This window comes from Lepidochelys kempii, chromosome 6 (assembly GCF_965140265.1).
Source record: "Lepidochelys kempii isolate rLepKem1 chromosome 6, rLepKem1.hap2, whole genome shotgun sequence".
NCBI classification, from domain to species: Eukaryota; Metazoa; Chordata; order Testudines; family Cheloniidae; genus Lepidochelys; species Lepidochelys kempii.
In genome coordinates this window covers 77010909-77035860 of record NC_133261.1, presented here as the reverse complement: position 1 = coordinate 77035860, position 24952 = coordinate 77010909, and the positions used below count along the sequence as shown (strand labels likewise).

At 38.4% G+C, this 24952-nt stretch overlaps 1 protein-coding gene across 1 annotated transcript in view; it reads left to right on the top strand.

Annotated features, from left to right (window-relative positions):
* Positions 1–23551, top strand: part of LOC140913109 (neuroendocrine protein 7B2) — a 96127-nt gene extending 72576 nt beyond the window's left edge. Inside the window, exons 4-6 of the mRNA XM_073348847.1 lie at positions 2475–2587; positions 9348–9401; positions 11648–23551. Coding sequence (XP_073204948.1) covers positions 2475–2587; positions 9348–9401; positions 11648–11743 — 263 coding nt within the window. The 3' untranslated portion in view covers positions 11744–23551. The remainder of the gene's footprint in view (positions 1–2474; positions 2588–9347; positions 9402–11647) is intronic.
* Positions 23552–24952: the final 1401 nt, after the last annotated feature.

Here is a 24952-nt window from a genome sequence, read left to right as displayed (position 1 = left end):
GCCATAACAATGTTTTACAGAATGTGCCATTTTGGATTTTCCCTGCAGAGCCCAAGTGTGGAGTGGTTGCATTAATGGGTACTGCTGCATGGCCGAGTCTAGTTTACTTTTAATAGGCCAGAATGGGGATTGAGTAGCTGAGCATTTCATTAGTAAGATGTAGACTGAACATATGTCTCTTTAGACTCTTGAGAGTAAGGGAGCAGAAGCACAATCTGCTTGAGACTTATTTTCACCACAGTAAGCAGGATGGTGCCTTGTGCTTAAACTTAATTGCACCACATGTAGCCTCTGCTCACACCTCTCCTGAAGCACACTAATCTTATGCTGCCTGTTGCACCCCACACCAGGATTTGCAAATTCATAGTTATAATGTCATGATGAACTTTTGCAGCAGTTCTTTACAAAAATTAGTGAGTTTTTCAAAAAATGGACAATACACACACAGAGACATAAAAATAAAAGAATAGTTCAGGGCCTGTTTCTGATCTCTTAACTGAGATAACTCAGAAACTCCCTGGAAATCAGTGAGCCAGTTAAGATCAGTATCAGAACCTCGGTGTTTTACAAGGATTTTGAAACAATTGATTTTTCTTTATTTTAAAAAAAAAATGAAATTATGAATAATCTTATTTATATTCAATGAGAGTACACCACTTTAAGAGAATTACTTTCTCTAATTTCTTGCTCTACAGAATAATCTTTATCACTACCTGCTGGATTCTAGGCTAAAGATTTATTCATTAGGAGTGATATTCTGGCCCCAGTGAAGTCAACAGGAGTTTTGCCATTAATATCAATAGAGCCAGGATTTCACCTGAGAGAGGCAGCATAGATGTCTGTTCCAGTCATGCTTCCTATTGGCTCTTTGTCTCTGTAGACCTGTAATGTATGTAAGCAGCTTTGGTGTCTTTGTTCTTGGCAGGGCAGCTATTCTGAAGTGACCCTTCTTGAGGCATGGAAGACAAGTTAACAAAAATCTTCATTAATTGTGTCCTCTCATCTCAAAAGTTATTGGTTCCACACCAAAGTTATTAACTTTTTTTATTTGCCAATTCAACTACTGCTAATTTACCCTCTTTATCTAGTTCCATAAACAGGTCATAAGCACCTAGGTAAACAGATAGCAGAAATGCCTTTACAAAGCTCTGAACAAGTGGCAGAAGAAACTCCATGCACTGTCCTTCATCTGGGTCAATATATTTCAACACAGTTGTATTCAAGAAGGATTGTGTTGGATCATAAAAGGTTTCAAGGCCTTCCTCAAGTCTGCTTCTGTCTCTGCTGTTAGTTTTTGTCTTAGAAGTTGTTTGAAAATGGCACTTATGCTTCTGTAATACTGAGGACCGCCCTTCTCTCTTGGGGAGGAGCTGTCATCAAGGAGCTAGTCTAGGATTCCAGGTTCAGTTCCCTGTTCTGCCACGTACTTACTGTGTGACCTTGGGCAAGTCATTTAGTGTCTCTGTGTCTCAGTTCCCTGTATTATTAGGGGATAACAGCTCTTCCCTTCCTCAAAGGGGTGTTTTGAGGATACATAAATTACAGATTGTGAAGAGCTCAGCTACTTTGATGATTGGTGTCATTTAAGTATCTAAGATAGATCTCATCATAACAGCTGTAGGTAGAAAATGGCCTCTACAAAGTCCAGTTGTTCTCTTGTGATGACACCAAGTTCAAACAGCAATACAACCTGCTGACAAACATATCAGACAGGTTTGTCAGCAATTTATGAATATTAATCCTGCTGATGCTCTGAGATGCAACTTGAGGAATTGTCCATTGTATTTCAAATGTGGTTGCTGGACATATCAAAATGTTAACTGAACTGCAGATTTGCCTTTGCTGTGCAAACTTCAGCCTCAAACTGCATTGAAATAGGGGGTAAGTGCCACGTTAAAGATCTGCAGTTCCCCTGAACAGAGTGGCTAACGAGAAATGTAGCTCCATTCAGGTAGTTGCTTATTAAAGCAGATTCTACCTGGACTAACATAGGCATTCTGCCATGGGCTTCCCAAACAGAATTGCTGAAATCTCTTCACCAGAACCAGTTTGACTCTAGAGAAAGTTCCTGTGGTAGCTGATAAACTGCACAGATATCTCTTTAACACTGGGGATTTTTTTTAAAGTTGGGAGAATACAGTGTTCTGTCTAAAAAAAATTAGTCTGTGCCCTTGGTTGGGTGTGATGGTGGAGTGTGGTGGTGGGCGGAGGGAAGAGGAGTGGAATTGGAAAAGAAATAGATTTAACTTTCAAGCTGCAAATGGGTTGACCTTAAGAAGATTTTTACAAAAATTAAAAATACCCTAACCAAGCCCTTTCAGAGAAAAGCTGTGTAGCATTTCCAGTATCCCAGTTTTTATTTAAAGTTTGTATTGCATAACTGAATTTAAGAAATGTTGCCACTAAATATGAGTTGCTCATAGTGCACTGTGCAAGTTGGGAAGCAGTTAATGCTTTCTAATTGATTTTTGCAGCTGACGATGGGTGTCTAGAAAACACACCAGACACAGCAGAGTTCAGTAGAGAATACCAGCTGCACCAACACCTTTTTGATCCAGAACACGACTATCCCAGCCTCGGCAAGTGGGTGAGTAAATCAGTCTTCTTTACTTTTGCAGCAGATGGAATGTCTGCTGGGTCTGCTAAATGGTACCACACAGCTGTAAGGAGAAAGCTATGGGTTCCTTTCTCCTGAAAAAAAGAATCATTTGAAAGGAAACTTCTTAAAGAGATGTACCTACACCTATTTAAAAGAAACCAACGTCAAATTAATGGCAAAGAAAAAGTGAAAAATATATTACTGATCAAAAGGCCATAAAAGTTATAGAAAATAGAAGCCTCTAGCTTATCACCTGTTCTAAAGCATGATGACTATATACCTGATAAATCCAATGACCCAAATGGATCATATGCCAACTACAAGGCACCGATCACTAAACCTATTTATACATTTTTAGCACAAAATTTCAGATCACAACTATAGACCAGGGCCTAGATTTTTAAAGGTATCTGGTCATTGCTTCATTGTGCATTCAAGGCCTATGGCCCAGATCTTCAAAGGTAATTAAGTGCCTAGTTCCCAGTGAAATCAAAGGTGCCTAAGTACCTTTTGAGGATCTGGACTTACATGACTTAGACAGCTCAGTCCCATTTTCAAATGTGACATAGGCATAATTGACTTTCAGTAAGACTTAGGCTCCTAAGTCACTTAGACCTTGCAATGCTGAGCAGAGCAATGCCTAAATACCTTTAAAAATCTGGGCCTGGGAGACAAGTAATTGGAGACTGTACTGTTAGCTAACACACTGAGTTTTAGTATTGACTTTAGTGAGACCAGGATCAGGCCTTAAAATGACCCAGTTGAAATATCCCCACTCTGAAGCTTCCATCATGTAAAAAGAGACTCTTTTTCAATACAATTACATGGAGTCGAAGCTGTATTACAAAATTAGTTGAATTTTTTTGGACCATGACAAGATTTTGAATACATTCTGGATAACAAATATAGCAAGTAAAATAGGGGCAAAATCTTGCTCTGTTCATACAAGCAGTACAATAACTTCAGCAAGACTACTTACATGAGAATGCAGGCCAGATTTGGTCTGAGGAGAGTTCCGCTTCTTAATCTTAAAAAATACACTACATCAATTAGATGTCTAATACCAAATCTAATACCAATGTAAGGCACCATAAAGACAAGAATTACAGGTCACCACTAGTACTTGTAGAACAAATCAAGAAATCTTATACATAGTTGTAACTCTTTAGTTTAGATAAACTTATGCTAAACCAGCTTTCCATATACAGATATTGATAAACGGACATGCTTGGCAGTGCCTCCTCTTGCTGTAATAATGAGACAATGATACATCATTTAGGACCAGCCCAATTTAAGATTTATAGCCTTAATTACTTCACTTATATGATCCCTAAAATTCTAGGCAGAGTGAAGCCAAATATCCAAATATTGGAAACTCTTATTGCAGTCTAAATAATTAGCATCAAAGGTTGTAATATTAAAAACACCAGATGGTGAACTCAGTTTACTATTTATGCCAGATAACATTGTTAGTTTTCTTATTATTCATAAGTAATTTATTTTCATAATGCCACTTTGAAGACTATAAAAATATGTCTGCAAGTTTTTGGACTATAACAATATGTCAGAACCAGGGTACATCATACTATGTTGTCATTAATGATATACACTTAACCAGTTGTGGGCAATCATTAGTTAATATTGTAAGATACCTTATCTTGAGCTTTGTTGGGTTATTTTTTTAGTTTTCCATCAGTTACTACTAATTCAGGAAGAAACTTCCCACATATGGATTAAAACAAATTGTTTGCTCCCCAACCAAAATTATATGCGGCAGCAGCAAAGCCAAGTCCAGATCTTTTTAATTAGAGATGAAACAGCTGCTAATATCTATGGTCAAATGCTCTGCTGAGATCCAGCACAGTTGCCCCAATTGCTTCCTCATCATACATTGTTATATATTAAAAAGATAAAGAAATACAGCGAATGCTGCTGTTGTAAGTAGATTTTACTCTGGGAGAACTATAGCAGAAGGGCAGTCTAAAAATTACCTAACTGAGATTTTAAAAATAAGAGCCATATGATGAAGGTACAGGCCATTCAGTTTTAGGTCACTGTTTGGAATCTGGCTTAGATATGAAGTGAGTGACCAAAACTAGTTGTTCATAGCCTGTGAGTTGTCCAGTACACAACTGTATACACCCACATCATCTGACTCCTCCCAACCCTCCTCCCTCCCCTCAGCTGTCTTTAGTTGACGCATGCGTTGGCAGTTTCAGTAGAGAGGCCAAGGACTGAATACACATAAGGGATGAAATATTGTATTATTCTAAACCAGATTTCCCCAAATCGTCTGTTACAGGAGGCTGTAGAGTCCTGTAACTAAGAATCACTGCACCCCAATACCCATAGAGTCAGGATATCCTCTATATCAGCACAAAACCTGGTCCACTGTCAAGGGCACATGTTAGGGCAGGGACCACCGCCTAACCCAAGCCCCTTTTTTGATCTTGGCACCACTGGGTCAGTGAACTAACTGTTTGTTCTCCCTTTGTCAGCTCCCAGAGCAGACAGACAGCATGTGTTCCTCTAATATTAATAATCAAAGCCAAATGATAGTTGCAGGTTAAATAATGTTGATTTGTTTATGAAAGAGAGGGAAGAAATAGATTTTTAAACAAGAAAATAATGTACTTGAGTGCTTGTGTAGTTGTGGAACTTGTATATCACTCGTGTATGTGTGTGTGTGTGAGAGAGAGAGACTTCAAGTCTGAAAACATAATTTATAAAAGTTAAATAATGATAGAAATAACCTCATATGGCAGAGTCCACAGGTCCGTGTTTGTGCCAAATCTATATAGTTCAGTTATTTAATGCGGATACTAATATGCAAACAATGATAAACGTATCTGTTTATGTATAAGCATCTGTGTCAATTTGTATTTTTTTGTCTGAAACAGAAACATCCATAGATTGGCTTGTTCTCTTCCAACTCTTCTAAATAGTGATCTTTATGCTTCAGAGGGGAAGGGATCCTAAAAGTCTGATGAATTAATTTTTCTTGCCATGGAGAAAATGCTTTCTTTTTCCTTTCCAGCCATAGACCTGAGGCTGGTGAGACAACTGAGATCACATGATTCTGGTGGTTCCTGCATGTAACTACTGGTTCTCCGATCTCCTAGCTTCTGGCCAGAGAATCTTTTATTTTTTTCCTTTTTCTTCCTTTCTGGTCAGACTTTCTTTTGCAATAGGGAAGTATTTTCCATCTAGATTCAGCTTCTCTCTACCCTGTAGCTTATCTCTTAAACTGGTGACATCGATCTAGAGAGGTGCATGAGCTGTTGCTGACTTCCAGAAAAACTTCCACTGAGACAATTTAGTCTTTCACATGGGAATATTTCTTAGACTGGCTGACACCAGAAGTTTTAAACATGCTCATGCTATGGGAGGCAAGGAAAAAGAAGAGGCAATAGAGTTCTGTCAGGCTATCTGACTCATAATGATACATGTGGAGAATTAAAAGACAATGACATTTTTGAATAACATTTCTTTGTACTAAATAACATGAATTTCCATCTCATCTTGAGGCTAGAAACAGTGCTGGTTTAGTTTATCAGAGTGGGTGGACCAGAGCCAGTAAAAAAAAAAAAAAGATAAATGGAGAGCAGGAATGTAAGTGCACCAGAAGACAGAGACTTCAGTATGAAAGAAATTGCCATCCCTGATCCTTAGATCTTGTTGAAAGCCTGTAGCTAGCACTTTATAGATTTCTGTTTGTACTGACTTTTATTATGTTTACTTAATATCGAAAGATGGTGGGAAGCAGAACAGTATAATATGATAGCTTAACCTCACTCATCCTGTTGGAGCTGGAGTCTCCAAATGCTGAAATGAGCAAAGGTGTAATTTTTGGACGTCTCAGAAAGATCAGCTTTCTTCTTTTAAAACTTGACCTTGGTTGGTGACTTTGTAACCTACACACCTCCTGGGTGTGGTGTTCTGTCCAGTCTAGTGGCACTGAGAGTGCTTAGAGAGAGAGATAAATGAATCTGCTCTACGGCTTTAGCCAACAGGCAGTTGGCTTTTAGCTTATGCAGTAGAGGCTCCATGCACTGAGCTCCAGAGGTCCCCAGTTCGATCCTGCCCTACAGACAGACCCCACATTACAACCTCACACCTTTGTCTCTCAGAAAGATGTCTCCCCTACTAATCAGGGATGGTTCTATGTAAGTAAGTGAGGACCTTTTAATGAATGGGGGGATGATATCTGTTCATATTTTTATGGCAGCCCTACCAGGCTAGTATAGCTGAAAGCAATTGCTGTTCAACAAGGGCAGGTGGCATGAAATGTTACAAAAGAGGTGTAATTCACAGCTGAATTAGAGGGAGGGATTCTCATCAATTTTGACACTGTTTGCTCACAAGAATGGAACCGTTAAGCAAAACATAGGGATGGTGTGATTGCAGTACACCCTGCCATTTGGCTTTTCATCAGTGGATAGTCCATCTAAAGAACAAGGACTTTGATAATTTTTCAGCCAGATTCTGAAGGCATTTGGATGTTTTATAATAGATTTTTAGAAATGTATGTACACAGCTATATGTGCATTTCTATGGTAATTGTGCATGCTAACTGCCTGTTATCAAATAACTGACTTACAGCAATTGTAATAATCAGGAGCAGCAATTATGTTTTTTGCTCAAGCACATTTCTAAACATTGGGGCAGCAATAATGATTATTAGGAAGGGTTACATCAAGGGTTGTTGACCCTTTTTAATGTTGAACAATAACAACAGATTATTCAGTTCAATGTGCTATATTTCTGTTTGGAACTGTACATAAAACTTCAGACATGAAGACTATGTGACCTGGAGATTCTGAATTGAATGATAAAAAATATTCCTCAAGGTAGTAAGTGTACAACATTGCTATTGCATTATTCCTTTTAAGTAAGTTCTGCTAAATGATCATATAAATCCAAAGCATGGAGCTGGGCAACCTCATTGGCTTGAAATTATCACCAATGAGATCTAAGAAGAGATTCCACCTCCCATGCACCCATCTATGGCATTACCCAGGTTGGTTACAAACATAATTTGAGTACTTAGGCTCCACTTCAGACCCTAGTGCTCAGACTGAATAACTGGGCTGGATGCTAGGAAAATGCACAGAGAGAAGGGGAAAGAAATCATCCACCCACCAGGTTGTATAAGCTGTATGCTGCTCTGAGGCCCAAACACATATGCCCCTTCACAAGCACATATTTTCAGATTTGCTGTTACTACATGAACCCAATCTTAGATCATAACCCTATCTGCTCTGTGCTACACATTATACTTAAATGGAAGTTATGGTCTTAAATCACTTCCAAACAGACTAAACAAAATATGATCTTGTTGAGGAAGAACAGTTCAATTATGAGGAATTTGCCTGCCTGATACAAGTAGCCGTGCCCCTTTTTCTACGACAGAGACTATTTTCCCCCCTTAATGAAAAGTATAAGGTCAAACAGTGTGTGAAGATAAACTGCAAATGATGTGCTGGTTCCTACAGGGAATAATTTACACATCTGCCTTTTTAAAAATGTTAAATTGAAGTTTTCCCCAAGTGAGTTTGCATAAATGATTGTAGCCAAGAATGTCTCTCTTTGGCCAATTTACTCTCTGTTCCTTTGCCTTTCTGGCACACCCCAGATGAAATAGTTGAGGTTGGGCAAGAGATATGCCTTGTGAATTTGGGTTTAATGAACATGAAATGTACAAAACAGACAGTTTTGGCAGATGTCATTGTAGCTCTCCAAAATGTTTGTTTTTCTCATATCAAGGCTGCACAGAGGGTAGAAATGTTTTGTGAATTTGTCTCTCCTTCTCTATTTACATGATCAATGTTAGGTCAGTTGTTTATAGCAGAATTAATGGCATTGTTTATATACTGTTTGCCTTTAAAAATGTAATTCTTCTCTCATTGCATTTTCAGGTTGCTTCTTTTTTTTTTTTTTTCCTAAAGTATAATCAGAATTGAAACAAAATCTGTTGAGCATGTGTCTGATATTCCAGACCTTATTTGAGTTCACTACTTGTATGAAATATAGCAATATGTGGAAACACTTATACAAACTGTGGTCACAAAGTCATATTTTTTTCCTCATCATAACTTTCCTTTCTGCCAAGACATTTTTTGGCAGATTTTAAAAGGTTCACTCTATTAAAAATGTTATAGACCAAATGGTTTTTAGAAGCTTTATTGGGGGCACTATTTAAACAAAGGAAGGATTGGGCACTGAAAGAATTTCAGCAGAACTTTTTTGCATAGAGAATAGTAAATATATGGAATAAAATACTCACAGAAATAGTGTGAGTGACTAAGATAATGATTTTTTTCAAAGGAATTTGGAAAACATATATAAAGAAAAATATTGAACAAGTACAATTATCATTTCAAAAGAGAGGAAGAGAACTACAACAGACTGGTATCCCAACTTCCTTGTATTTTTTAATTAATAATAATTTCCCTGATCACTGAGGCCCTGTACACACAAAAAATTACAGTACAGTATAACATCTCAGACTGTCTAATATGCCTGTGTTTATAATTGTTGATGACACTGACTATCCCTGAAGAATAGCAAAATATTGTATTAATAGCTGCAGTAATCAAAATGTTTCCTTGTGGTTTATCTTTCCAATAACATGACATTCTGATCTAAACTAGTTTCCAAAATGTTCATATGCTAATATTTAAATAACATAGTCTTGCCTTAAAAGAAGAGTTAACCAAATTTGATCCATATTTGTATTTTTTTGTAGAATAAGAATTTACTCTTTGAGAAGATAAAGGGTGGACCAAAAAGAAGAAAAAGGGTAATTGTCGGAACACAACTTGTTTTAATTTTAATATCTTGTTTCTGTGTAGCGCTGATGAAGATTAAAAAGGTAAAATCCTATTGCTGAAATGAAGAATTGGACTAATACATCTGTATTATAACTTAGAATACTACTTGAAGTCACGACATTACTGTGATAAACTACAGTGCCTGGTTCCATAAAAGTCCACTAAGCCTAAATTTTATTATTCTATCACAGCCAGCTGCATTGCATTCAGAAGATGTATTCAAGTGAAAAGCTTTCCCGTAAAATCTAAGAATTATATTAACTTGCTTTTTAAATAGGTTTTATTTTGCATAGGAAATGATTTTGAATAACATGGATAATTTCTCCTTCAAACTGAATTTTAAAAAATGAATTCCCCATAATAGGTATGTGTAAAATCCACTACCAATGCTAGATCCCTATAGAAAAGAATTCTGCCCTCAGCTGCCTGTGTCAACATGCTGTAAGGGTGTAAATCACAGCAGATTTTGTCCCTATAATTGATGTAGTTCTGTTAGTTTCAGTGAAGTTACTACTGATTTACCCCAGGTGTGAGAGGAGAATTAGGACCATTATTCTGCATCCAGATGTGTCACAAATTCAACTGAATGGGTTCTTCTCCTGATGACACAGAATTTTTGCACCCTCCATCTCGCTAACCCCTGACTTCTCTCACTGCTCCTGTCCCTTCCTCTGTCTCAGAAAAGGTATTTATCGTTCAACTTTGTTGCTGCTGCATTTCTCCATAAGAAGAAAATAGGACTTTGAAATGTAAAGTGCATTTCCACACTGGCAGCAGGGGTTCCATATTTATTAGAAAATGAGTAGTCTGTATTTGGAATAATTGAAGCAGAAAGTAAAAAAATTGTTTTTCTAACTTCCTACCTTGCAATCTCAATCAGGAAGCTGGAAGTCAAGTTGAGTTCTTTCTGATTCACACATCACCAGCCATAAACATTTTGCAGTTAGAATTTACTAATCAATTCTGATGATTACTACATGACCCAGAAGGATATCCACCTCCCTCTCCTAGACTTTTGTTGGTTTTGCAGTGCTAACAGGGAAAAAAAGTATCAACTTATTGTAAGTCAGTAAAGTAAGCGGATGTGCCTCTGGGAGCAGATATGTAGCGTAGTTTTACATAGTAGAACTGCACTTTAAGATAAGATTAGTGAAATGTGCAGATCAAAAAAAAGAAAGATGTTCTCTGTTTGCATGCTGCCTGACTTAACAGGGAATGTAATGCTTATCATCCTCATATGAGAGAATGGGTGGCCCAGTAGCTAAGGCACTAGCATGGAATTTGGGAGACAAGGATTCAATTTTCCACTCCGCTACAGCCTTCCTGTTTGACCTTGGGCAAGTCACTTAGCCTTCCTGTGCCTCAGTTTCCCATGTATAAAATGGGGATAATAGTTCCAGCTCCCTGTTAGTCCCCCTTTTCCACTGAAGAGAAGAGAATCAAGACATTAGCATTTTATTTAGATTATACTAAAGTTTCTAGTTAATCCTCTCATTTATTTCTCCACCTTGAAGGATTGCAGAGTAGGTACAAAGACTTTTTTCTTTTTAGTGGAATGGATTATTTTTTGCATTAGAGCTTATTTAGGGAAAAATTGATTTATAAATATTAAAATCTTTCCCTGGGAGCTATTTGTTCTTCATGCACTGAGAAGAAAAATTGGCAACCAGAGAATGAGTTTTAATATTTGCAAGTCAATCAGTTCTTTCTAAATAAGCTTTGTGTCAACATTCCCCCCAAAGATTTGTAAAGATGCGTGATGGAACTATATTATATCCTACTTTTACTAAACATGACAAATTATTGTAATCTAATCACATAAACACTGTGTGCATGTGAGTAATCCATAGAGTTCATTTGATTTATTTTCCTATTCGGATAAAACACATATAATATATTACTGATCTGGTCTGGTCTGGTCTGGTAGAGGCTTAGGGTTCTTATTTTCCATATAGTGGAACTAGACTACGCTGGACTGGAATCACTAGAGCAGTGAAAAATACAGTAGAGTAATCACATGGAGGGCACAAATATTCCAAGAGTAATGATATGGGCATGTCTGCTTGACTGACAGGTCATTGGGAAGACAATCTATCAGTTTACATTTGACACTCAGATCAGTAAGCATAGTTTTATATATCCATTATTGCTAGTTACCCTAGGATATATTTTCTCATTCCTAATCAGTATCTTTTTAATTAATTTTTTTTTTCAGAGTGTGAACCCATATTTGCAAGGCCAGAGACTGGACAACGTTGTAGCAAAGAAGTCTGTTCCTCATTTCTCAGATGAAGACAAGGGCACCGAATAAGTACAATGAAAATGAATGATGAAAACTCATGCCACCCTCCCGTAGATCACAATATTGCTTACATATAATCAGCTATTAAAATCCTTGCAAATGGCAGCATGTTTATTATTTATATAATTGTGGATGAAAAACAGATGTATTTATAACATTGTTCTCTTGGATAATGAAACTATGATTCTGCTTTCTGTTAAATTATGGTAATAGGACCTTTTAGTTGTTTTTGTTTTAGTCATGGAGCGCGTTTTAAAAATATTAGTCATTTTAGTAACTAAAAAACGTGAGTTAATAGCATTAAACAGCAGCTTGTAAAGTGGAAGATGATATAAAAAATTGCCCAGTTTAATTCCAGTGTTTATTCTTATATTTTCCCATGTTTGACACATGAAAATTATAGGGTTTTTTTTTTTTTTAGTTCACAGATACTGTGATTTAACAAACTAAAGTAATGATAAATGTTGTTTTACCCAGATACTTTCAGCTTTTGGTCTATTTTAATAAATATTCAAGCAATCTACAATGTTTACGGAGTGACGTTTTCCACAGTATTTGGAGGATAATCTGCCTTAGTTATTGCCATGCTAACTAGAAAACTGTGGTTTGAATCTACAGACTGAAGTATTTTTCCTGATCAGTTTTTATCATTTCACTATCTCATCCTTCCCAGACACTCACACTCATCTTGGCTACCAGCTGGTATGTCTCTAGTTTGCAGACTATGAAATCCAATGCCCCCCGTGTCCCCTCCCCCCCGTGTCCCCTCCCCCGAGTGGCTACTGGATTTGTACATTTAAAAAGTGGCTCAATTCATACTCCTATGGAATGCCATGACTGAGGAAAATGACATTTGTGTATGATAACAAAGATCTCGGGTCAGATGTAGCTTATTTGTAAGTGGGAGGCTCTCCATTGTTTTTGGACATAAGGTGTCCTGTCAGCCTAAATTCCAGGACAGGGCCCCCTTCCATTAAAACAGGGATAATCTTATAAAAATCAGGACAGGTACCAATGCTACCTGGCCCCAACACAGCACTTTATATATTCAGTATGACCCTCGGCCTCATCACAATAGAGTCACTACAACTCTGCCAATCAGCTGACTGATGATGAGTCAACACATGCACCTCTAAGTATCCAAACTGGGCTATAGTGCTGATGAGATTCCCAGCTGTAGGCTAATCAATAAGCCTCACCCTGGGCCTTCAATTTTACCAGTTGTCTGGCAATGGTAAACCCTTTATCAGGCTACGTAAATTACTTGCTTTGCTGCAAGAGAAAAAACAAAGGTGAAAAAGGACCATCATCTTTCCATGGGCATTTAATACTCCTGTGCAAGAAGCAAGGTGAAAATCTGTAGTTCCTGTGTAGCAGCCTAACCCTTGGTGCTCCACCACTGGTTAGCTCATCTCAAAAGCCCTTGTCGCTCTGGTGGACTGGGGGAGGATGCTGTTTCCCTCCTAAACCAACAAATTGATACCCACCTTCCAGTCAGGTGAGCTGTGATGGGGCCATCAGATCAAATTTTGTTACTTTTAGAAGGTATTTGGCATTGCTTTCCAACCCCACAGGCCACATTACACACTTGATATGTATTTTTCCTACATATCAAATGGCCCAGAGATTATAGTAAATGGGTTCACCTTATATTTATGAAACCTCAACCTGTGAGACAAGATACCCCCCTCACCAAAAAAAAAAAAAAAAGCTGAACAACTTAGATTAGACAGAATAAACTAGGTACAAGACTGACAGGAGATGAAATTCTACTTGAGGTTAGATGCAGGTTCACCAGATTTCCAAAAACTGGATTGAAGTGAATTTGAGTTTCCTATTGTAGCAATTAGAGCTAATGTATTATTAGAATTAATAATGCATTATTTATTCACTGATTCTTGCCTCTCTCAAACTGTTTGCAAGCAGATTGCAAAACTCTAGAATTTGCTCTACCATTTGAATTCATCATGAGTTGCTTCACATTCTTTTGTTTCTTACAAAGAATATATGAACAGAAGCTTTGAGTTGAAGGGAGTATGTTGTAGGGTGAGATTTGTAATTAGATATGGCAAGATGCTGAGCAACCTCAACTCCCAAAAACTTCATCAGACATTGACTGTACTCAGGATTTCACAGAGCCAGATCCATACTTCCTACTTATCAAGCTTACTCAACCCTTTAGCCTGTTTTCCTGCTTATTCTCCATTCAGACCAGGAGTACAAAGAAATGTTTCATTACCAGATATTGGCTCTAAAATAGAAACCAAGGGTTATATGTCATGCCATCAGTTTCAGAGCAGAACTTTCTATTGATTTCACTGGCCCAAAATATATCCCTAAACTTCTAGCTTTGTCCTGCCTGCTGCTGCTGCAGCCAGACAGAATTCTAGTGAGACAAGCTGAGTGAGGTAATATCTTTTATTGGACCAACGTCTGTTGGTGAAAGAGGCAAGCTTTCAAGCTCCACAAACCTGGAGAAAAGCTCTGTGTGGCTCAAAAGTTTGTCTCTCTCACCAACAGACGGTCCAATAGATGATATAACCTCTCCTGTGTCGTCTCCCAAATATCCAGGGACCAACAGGACTACAACAACGCTGACAGACAGAATTTGAGTTGGCTGAAGCATTTCCATGCCCTTAGATCCCATAAAGCTGGAAGAGTGTTTCTTCAGATTACCAACCCCGCCGCCCCACAATGCCTTCTCTACTGTTAGGAAAAATGGTTCTACAGGCTCTCCAGCTTTACCATATAAAGGAAGCTCATTTAATTACTTCTCAGATTAAAGACTCAACCACTAAAGTGACTCATTTTTCAGTCTTTTAATCCCTTTCATATGCTGTTCCATGTTGTTTGTACTTTGTAAATGCATAGCTTATAAAGGGAAGGGTGGGATGTGTGGTTTGCTTAATAACATCAAAAAAACTCAGGTCTGGTTCCTTTAAGAGCAGCAGGCCTCAGTCACTTTATTCACACTACATGGTGACGTGATAATTAGGCACCACACACTAACTAGATTACTGCTGAGGTACAGCCTGATAACTGTTTACAACTTCAACAAGGCCTGAGAAGCTGAACGTCTCTCAGTCATAGATCTGTGTGGAGATGGGAAAACAAGTTCTAGAGTTGGGAGATTTTTATCTTTTTTTAAACTTCATGTTACCACAAAGTAGTAAACCTTCCTTAAAGGAATTACCTGTTAAATGAACTCAAATTCATGGCAATTTGTTGAGTCCATTAAGCCCTCTTGACTGTACTTGAAATTAGGACACCCCCCAAAAAACTATTGAGAAACTGTAACCTGTGGCTTTTGTATTCTTGATAACAGGATTAACAATTCTATCTTCAGCTCTGTGTATGGCCTGCCTTTCTGAAATGGGATAGCCAGGTCCTTTCACAATCAAAAGAGACCAAAGATCCAAAAAGAACTGTAGTTGTAAATAAAGACCCCTCAATATCTTTTCCTCAGACATGCCATATTTCTGCTCTGATGGAGTCAATCAGGAATTTTTGTCATTTTAAGATTATGATAATTGTTTAATCAAATCAATAGTAAAGTATATAAAGAGGCTAATCTGCAAAGCAAACTAAATAATATAAGAATGGGTAATGAGTAAACTGATATTATTTATTTTTATTGGCACATTTATGTTTATCTAAACAAAGTCCGTTTTGACAAGCTTGTTCGGTGCCTGATAAGGGACCTTTAAACAAACTGTGTAGTAGCTCCAGCTAGTGTGAGATGAGATTTAGTAGGGTTTTAAGTAGAGCTAGTCAGAACATTTTTCTGAAACAAATGTTTTGTTGCAGCATTTTACAGAGACCTATATCACTTTGTACAACCCTACTTTTGCCAAGAAGCTTTTCAGCTGTGTGAATCATTGGGGGAATGGCAAGGAAAAGGGCAGGGAAGACCAATGACAGCTGGGCAGTTAGGGCACTGATGTTGAAGACCCAGGTTCAAATCCCTGCTCAGCATGATTTGAAGTGATCTGGGATGAAAAACTCTGCTCTGAATCAACCACAGTAGGACTATGAAGCTGGGCCTCCCAAATACCAGTTCAATACTCTGGCCACCCATACCATTTTCACAAAACACATTTGAAAAGTTTTGTCCAAAACCAAATTTGAAACCTCGAAAGTTGCTGTGGGATGGAATTGTTGTTCTCTGGTCAGCTCTAGTTGTAAGATGGTGGGTACAATTCCAATCTCATTTACAATGGTGTAAAAGTGGTGTAATCCATTGACTTCAATGGCATTACTTCTGATTTACACTGTTGTAAGAGACCAGAGATCAGGTGTCTGGTTTTTTTTAGATGAATGGGACAAAGAGTTTAAATTGCTGTAAAGTTCTCAGGTGCAGATATATTTACAATGTGCTGTGTGGAAAGAGACTGGGAAGGTGGGTAGATACAGAGGGCACAGCCACTAAAACCAAACATCGATCCATGTCAAATATCGATCCATGTCTACTACTATTCTATTAGCTGATTCAGCACAGCCAGGCTTTAAATTCCCTCTGGAGCTACTCCCTCTTCTGTGCAGGATGACACTGGATGCCAGTGAAGCAAAGGATAGCATCTGCAGTCATGCAACACCTCACCCCCGTGTCTCAGGTCAGTAGGGTCTGGTACTGCCTCTCTCTGAAATTAGACACACATCCTGATCTATACAAATTTGAAAGGGAAGGAAAATCCTTTTAGGAGAATGGAAATGCTTTGAAATTAAAAAAAACATAAAACAAAAACAATCCTGCACAAGTGCCCAAGTCCCACTGTGTGTATGTGCTGTGTGTGTACATTAAAAATTGCCAAATACAGTTTTAAACAAATTAACTGCAAATTTGTTCCTCCTTTACTTACCTAGCAAGAACTGTGTTCAAGTTGTCATGCTTCCTGTAGGTGGGCCAGCCACATCTCAAACCCCTACTACAAATTAAGGGAAGCAGCCTTACAGTTTTCTGTTAGTAAGTATTTATTTATCATTTTAAAATCTACACGGGTGTTGCATTAATGATTTAGGATTTCAGGTTTTTTGTTTTGTTTTTTTTTAATTAAAGCACTGCTGTTCCCCTTTAAACGTAAACATAAGGGCATTTAAGCACTGGAACAAGCTGTCATCCCTGTCACTGGAGAACAAGTTAGATAAACAACTGTCAGGGATGGTCAAGTATAATTTGTCCTGTCTCAGTGCAAGGGGCTGGACTAGATGACCTCTTGCAGTCCCGTCCAGCCCTATGATTCTCGATAGGGAAAACCCCTTGAATACAAAAGTGAAAATCTTTAGCTGGTATAAATTTGGTTGTAGCTCCATTGAAATCAATGACAATAGCAGCAACTTGATTCAGCTGAGGATCTGCTCCAGAAAGGGAGAAAAGCCCTTAGGAAAAGTTTCCATTTCACTCAGTAGGAATCAGTGGCTACTCCCTCCCCCTTCCCAGTTCTTCTTTCCTTCCCACCTTCCTTTTAGGCACGCACGAGCCTTTAGTCCTCTAAATCCTGGTTGAACAAATAAACCCCCCATGATTAAAGATGGAATCCAGCCCATGCTGATGCTGACAAGCTTCTCTGACATACTAACCCATTGGCAGTGAACTATTTAAAGGCAAACTTTAAGAGGAAAATACTTTGCAATAGAAGATGTGGAAGAAGACCCCCATCCTCTATACACCCAGGGATATGGCTGGGTAACATGGGGTTACAACCCAAACACATGCATTCCAAACAGACTTGTTTCTCTGTGGAACAATGAAAGAGTTAAGTAAATCATTCCCCAGATATGTACAGTACCAGATCTCCCACATTCATACTTTCTGCCATTAGTTGAAGAATGGGGTTGAATTCCAGTGCTTCATCCTAATTCACCATGAGGAGGAAGTATGTAGTATCTGATCATGTTTGCTTTATTTATGATGCTAACTGCTTTCCAGTGACTATGTGATTCTTGACAATAGGAATATGTGCTGGCCATGTGTTGAACACATGGCAGCATTACAAATCTTAAATGATTGTGGATGCCATGTCAGCAGCATTAGCAACTGGAGCTGAAAGAGCTTAGAAAACTCGCCTGGCTATTTTCTTGGATGGAGACTTGGGTAGGGGGAGAGGAAAGGGAGGGGTTTAGGAGTTGGAAATATAGGGATTTGGGCTGAAAGACTAGGGAGATCTAAATCATCTTTTGCCTATTACAAAGTTCATAATTATTATCACTTAACTCATAGAATCAAACTCTTATTTCAATACATGGACATAACATGGGTGTCTTCTATATTTAATTGCAAAATTTCCTCATCCGACTATCTTCTCCAAAAAAACCAAGGGTGGGAATCAGTGGCTCAATTTCATTGTAAAATGACTAAGGCAAAGGAGAATGCACAAAGAAGAACAAATCATGAGCTGTTTGCTAATGGCCTCAAAGAACCTCTCTCCTTCCCTGACTGTTGTCACTCATTTACAGACCACTGAATCTTGAGTTTAAATGTATAAATCTTGTCTACTTTTAAGCTCAATTTTTGTCCTGAACTGAATGGACAAATGACCATTGTTGTGGCCATGTTTGTCCCAGATATGAGACAGCCAAGGTGTGTGAGGTAATATCTTTTATTGGCCCAACTTCTGTTGGTGAAAGAGACAGGATTTTGAGCTTACTGCAGGAAGAGTCCCTGTACTGTGAGTGGGACTACACCCTGGAGCAGGGACTGCACCTGTTTGTAGGATCAAGCCTGCCTAAGAAATACCCCAGAATCCACTTCCCATTTCAGATGGAGCTATCCCTTTGCAGGAGAGGGCCAAGATATTACCCTGATTAGATACATTGAGGTAAAAACTACAGTGCCTTGTCTCCACTAGGCTTTAATGTCAAGATAGCTATCTGGATATTAAAACATACCTTTTTTGCCGTGAAGGCATAGCCAAAGAAGGCACAGCTCTCATGCCAAAAGAGCTTACCATATGAAAGGGATGAATTCCCCCTAAATGCAGGAAAATATACCACCCCACCTTCCTTGTCCCCCTCAGTTAGATGGTGGGGGCAGAAAGTAGCTATGATTTTTTTAGATTTCATAGATTTGATAGATTTCACCTTGGCTGACTCCAAAGGATTCTTTTTTCTAACTTTGCCGTAATATTTTTTTAAACAGGGAAAGCTGTTTGGTTTGGTTTTTTTCTAGACATATGTTCATTTTGAAGCCATATAAAGAAATAATACCTTCTGCACAAGAGCTCCTAGTTCTATCTGGTTCCAAACCAAAAAGCCCCTCTGTAGTTTGATCTGAAGTGTGATTGATTTGGTCACTAGCAGGCTGACTTCTTCACTTACGTCTTTTGGGCACTAAGGCTTCCCTAGGGGAAAATATTTAGACTCTTCATCTTTTTAAAAGTGCATCCAGAAGCCCAAAATGTTTGATAACTGATTCATTGCAAACACCTACATAAAGGTTCCTAAATTATTTACAGAAGCTCTCTTAGCATCAAGTGGATTTACACTTTTGCAGGTATTTTTAATGTCACATAATTTGTATAATTTCATTTCACTAGACTGAGAATGAAAGCAGCTGAAAGGGAATGAACAGGCAGTTGTTTGTGGGGAATGAAATGACAGTTCTTTCATTACTTTAAGCAGCTCCGTAAAAGGGCCTGCATTTGGGGAATAAAGCCTGAGTACTGGAAACTGCTAATTACAATTCAAAACACTGGAATAAGGGAAAAGATCAAGTAGTAAACTTCCCATCACCCTTAGCTAAACTGGGACTAAAAGAGCAATTTTTGACAGGGAAACAGAAGAAGTAAACCAGAACAGTTGGAAATACAAAGACAAAAGAGTTGGCCCCAGACTCGTCTGTGCAGTTTCCCAGAAATGAAAAAGTTGTTGGCAATTTTTTAAAGGGGAGATTTTTGGTAACAATACAGATAAAAGATACAGATTTTGTAATTTTTTTAATTATTTTTTTCTTTTAACTCTGTAAGCACTTAGAATCCCTGTTCTAAATCATAACATGCACAGTGAAGTTAATGTGTCTTTTCACAGGGGAAAAGAAGAGTATATCAAATAAATGTAGGGTTTTCCAGTAAGGGTCTCCAAACTGAGGCCTAGATCCCACAATGACTTATGCATATGCTTAATTTTCTCTATTCTGAGTAGTCCCACTGAATGTAAAATTAAGCACCTGCATAACTCTTTGCAGGACTGGGGACTTAGACTCCCCGCCCCAGTTCAAGCATCTAAGCACATGCTTAAATCCACCCCTATTCAGCAAAGCAGTTAAGCAAGTGCTTAACTTTAAGCACATTCTTAAGTCTCATTAAAGTCAAGGAAGACTGCTGAATGAGAGCCCTGTCTGGAAGGGTGCTCAGAGAAGAAGACAGTTTGGTTACAGCATTTCTTTGCCTGTTCCAGGCTTTGCTGATAACAATTCTAATAGCAGAGACTTCACTTTTGCCTTGGAATGATGAATTTTGATGAAGGCAAATTACAAAATTTTAAAGCTCTTGTTTCACACTACAGTTCCCCATTCCTGGCTTCCATATGAGGATTTCAAAGTCTTTATAAAACATCTATGTATTAAGGCTCATAAGTAAGTAAACATTAGAGGATAACATTTTCAAAAGTGGGTACATAACTTAGGGGCCTCATTCCCAAGTAACTTAAGAGCTTCTGAAAATTGTATGCATTATCACTATTTTATAGAGAGGGAAACCGAGGCACAGGAAGGTTAAAAATGACCTGTAAGTGAAAAAGAAAAGATTTGTCTTTTTGTTTTGCTTCTTGATTATGTATAAAGTGAGCCTATAGAAAATGGGAGGATAGATGTTCTGCTCATTTTTAACTTAACAGGAATGTCATTTTATTTTGCTGTTGGTCTCCCTGAAGCACCCAGAAATGTGGACTGAGTGCTTTCATAGCCATTAATTAATTTTCTTCCTGTAGTTTATTAGCCATTTGAATTACATAGGCATTTAAAACTTTTCAATTTTGTTTTGTTTTTCAAGTCTACATTAAAATAATTTACCCGCTCAGATAAGTGTTTCGATTTCTTGGTGCATGTGATATTATAATCTAACTAGTTCTCCATTCTTCCAGAGACTTTCAGGTTTTTTTTTGTTTTTTTTTTTTTAAATATGTGGAGAGACTTAAAAATGTTCAGACTTCAGAACTTTTCACATAATAAAGAAGCAAAAAAGGCAGAAACCCAATTTTATTTTTTCCTTTGCAGGTCACTTTTTAAGTAAATTATGCTAGGTCAAAGGTATTTATGCACCTAACTCCCATTCTTTTCAGTGGGAGTTAGGCACCTAAATACTTTTGAGGATCTGATCAAAGTGGCAAAGCCAGGACTAGAATGCAGGATTTCTTGACTTTCAATTACTTGCTTTAACCACTAAACCAACTGTACTGTGAGTATTTAAAAAGCAAACCACCTTGTTTATTTGTTGGTTGGCTGAGAAAATGCAGTATCCTGAATTATATATGTTTAAGAAACAGCAAAGAGCTTTGTATAGCAATGCAGAGAGGGAAAACAAATGCAAATAGATCATTGCTAGAAATGTATACGTGATATTTACGAATATATTAGTAATGTACATGATTGCATTATGTCAGACAGAATGTTGCTGCCAGGTTGTGAGATGCAGCAGGGAGTGGGAAGGGAATCTTTCACTCCTGTAACAACTGGAAGCAGTATTTCACTGCTGTCATGTCACAATGTGAACTATGTAAGCAAAGAACACATGACAAGCTACTCAGATCCTCATTTCATAACTTTATAATCTAAAGGTTTCTTGTATGTATGTGAACCCAGATGCATTGTACCCCTCATTACTGGAATCACCCCTTCTGTCACAGTTCCATAACTATCTCAAAAGCAAAGCATATCAACAAATATATCATCATGGCAGCAAATCTTCAATAAGCAGGAACTTAGCAAAGTAAAAAAAAAAACACATGCAAAGGGCAGAGGATTTTTTATGGGGATTTTATAGCTCTCAGTTTCTTGTTAATGTCTTCTGGAGCCACCAATTATGCAAGACATATCACTAGAATTGTGAACAGAATAATAAAAATGTTCGGCTGACAAACCGTATTTCCCTATTTGGAATGCAACAATATAGTTGTCTGGCACTTAAAGTTTAGCCTATTGGCACATATGGATAGTCTGTATCTACACATCTTATACTACACACAAGATAATCTAAATCTTTCCAGACATTATACCACAAGACCACATTTTTCAAAATGGGTGCCTAAAGGCAAGCTCTTAAATCCAGCTATATGCACTCAGTTATGACCCTCATCTTACTCCCGTTCACCTCAAGGGTGCAGAATCAAGCCCTAACTGGTCTGAGTTTCGAAAGGGCTGAGAACCCAACAGCTACCATTGACTTCCGGGGAAAGCTAGGATGCTTGACTCTGCTAAAAGTCAGACCACTTCTTTAAGTTCCTAAAAATGGAGTTAGGAGCCTAACTAGTGGCATCCAGTTTTGAAAATCTTGGCCAAAATGCTTTAGTTACCGCTGCAGACCAGAATGAAAAGTTTTGGGAAAAGCAAATATGCCTTTAATTTATTTTTCTCTCCTGAACATTGGGGAACATGTCATGCCTCCTCCCCACCTGCCCTCCCTCCCCCCCCGCATTGTACTTTATGTGATATTTGTGCGCTTGGTAAAAATAGACAGACAAATGCATGGACATTATTGTTGAAATGCCAAAGCAACACATAGTTACTGTGTATTATGTATAATCACAGCACTGTTTAATCACATTAAAATGCATAATGAAACAATAATGAATGAGCAAACAGTTGTTACATTCTTACCTTTACTATACAAGGGAAGGCAGTGAAAAAAATTAGGTCACAGTGAGAGACTTAAGCCCAATGGGTAGGCAAAGGCCCGAGAACCAAGAAACCTGAGTTGTGCTCATAGCTTTGACACCAACTAGCTCTCTGACTTTGTGCAAGTCACTTAACACCTCTGTGCCTCACATTCATCATCTGTACAATAAGGATAATGAGACTTGCCTTCTTTTCTAAGGCACACTGAGATTTATGCATCTATAGCATGATGTAAGTATTACTAGGATGAGACCCCCCAGATGTTGTGCCGCAATTGGTAGAATGGTAAAAAAAAAAGGGTTTTCTCTGTGTGTGTGCATGTGTACAAGGCTACAGATTTCATTTTAGTCTTTTTCGTGCTTGACATATCCTCTTTCTCCCTGAAAGGCATCATAGGTGCGAGGAAAGCATGTGAGACCAAGAAGCAGATGCTTCCAAGTTTTAAGCATGCTTCTGCCATAATCTCCCTCAGTGCTATTGGCCATGTCAGGTGAAATCTTGGCCCCACTGAAGTCAATGGTAAAACTCCCATAAGGAGCCAATATGGTCAGGATTTCACCCTCTCTCTTTGTTCCAAATAAATATGCTTATTGCACAGATGAGGAACCTATGGAAAAAAGCGTTATTAAAAAATTTAAGGCTTCCCCCCATCCAGCATGTTTTGCCAAAAATGTTGAAATGTTATGGGCAATGCTGTTTGTATAGCACTTTACTAACCTATAATTTATAGGGCAGTTGAGAGGATGAATTAAAGTTTGTACAGTTTTTTTTCCAACATAACATGGGATATAATTACTCAAACAATTTCCATTTATTTGCTTAAAAGTAAAAATAATCGTACTAGACAAACTTCATCCCCGGTGTCAATCCAGCCTGGTCGATGGGGTTACAATGGGGAAGAATTTGGCCTCTCTTTCCACACTACAGCATTATATTTACATCACCCTAAAGTTTATTTTGTTTTAATCTGACAATAAATGAAGTGTTTAGTATTGTGGTGTATTTGGACTTGTTTTGTTAAAGGACCACATATATTGAGCTCTATCCTCCAGCCTTTATTCAGACAAAACTCCCTGGATGAAAATCCTGGCCCCCTGGCAGTCAATGGTAAAAATTCCACAGGGACAAGATTTACTCCCTGAGTTCAGTGGGAATTTTGCCTGAGTTAGGAATAAAGAGTCGGGCCTTTGGTTTGAAACTGATTTTGTATTTGCTTATGAGAAGGAATTTGGTTCAAATGTGGAGTGAGCTCAGTCTTTGCTGTTCAGAGGCTTGGTATGAAGAACATGTCTAGGTCATGATCCTGATGCCTTTCTTCATGGGGATAATCTTTATTCACACGAGACTTGAAATTGAAGCAAACAAGACAACATGGTGTGGCTGGATTACTCACATGAACAGGAATTGCAGGCTTGAGGCTTTCAGGTATGTCTACACAGCCATTAAACACTGGTGGCCAGTCTGGGTCAGCTGACTCAAGCTTGCAGGGCTCGGGCTACAGGGCTAAAAATTGCTGTGTCGACATTCAGGCTCCAGCCCAAGCCCAAATGTCTACATTGCAAACCAGCCCTCAAACCCAAGTCAGCTGACCTGGGCCAGCTACAGGTGTTTAATTGGAGTGTAGACATACCCTTATTCCACTGTAGACGTACTGTTAGTCAGCAGAATATCTGAAATCAAAGCACCCCAAACCCTTCTCCCCCCATCCTATCCAGAACATTTATTACTGTCACAGCTACTGATGGCAGGAAGGAGAAGTGAAAATGCTTCTTCTTCTTCTTCTTTCTTTACTCCCTCCCTCCCTATTTTTTACCCTTCCATCTGGAGCCCTGCAGGACTTTTCTAATTCTTCTCCCTTCCTGTAGGCATCACAGCTTGTTAGCTTTGTTGATCGCTTCCCACCCCACCTGCCCTTCCCTTTCCCCACCCCCACGGCTTTATATCTCACACATTCTAATGTAATCCAAAATAGACTGTGCCCATCGGATATATGTTAAACTAATCAAGTGTTGGACTAGAATGTTACTTCAGCACTTCATGTCTCATTAACAGCATACAGTATTTCAAGATTATGTATCTGAAGTGTTAATGGACTGTAAAGGTGTTTTTCATCCACTCTTTTAGTGTGTGTGCCTTTCTCAATGAACTCTATTGCTCAGGATATCACCGTCTTTTTATAGTAAACTCCTTCTGATACAGAGTCTTCACTTACCCAAGTCCTGGAGATCACAGTCTTATATGTCGCCAGACATCTAACTTTTCCAATGGAATGAAGACATCCTCCTGAACCTCTGCGGACACATCCGGCAAAAAACAGCACTGAAATGAGGCATACTTGATCCTTCAAAGTACAGATGTCATAACACAATAATTGCTCTGCCAAATTGCTCCAG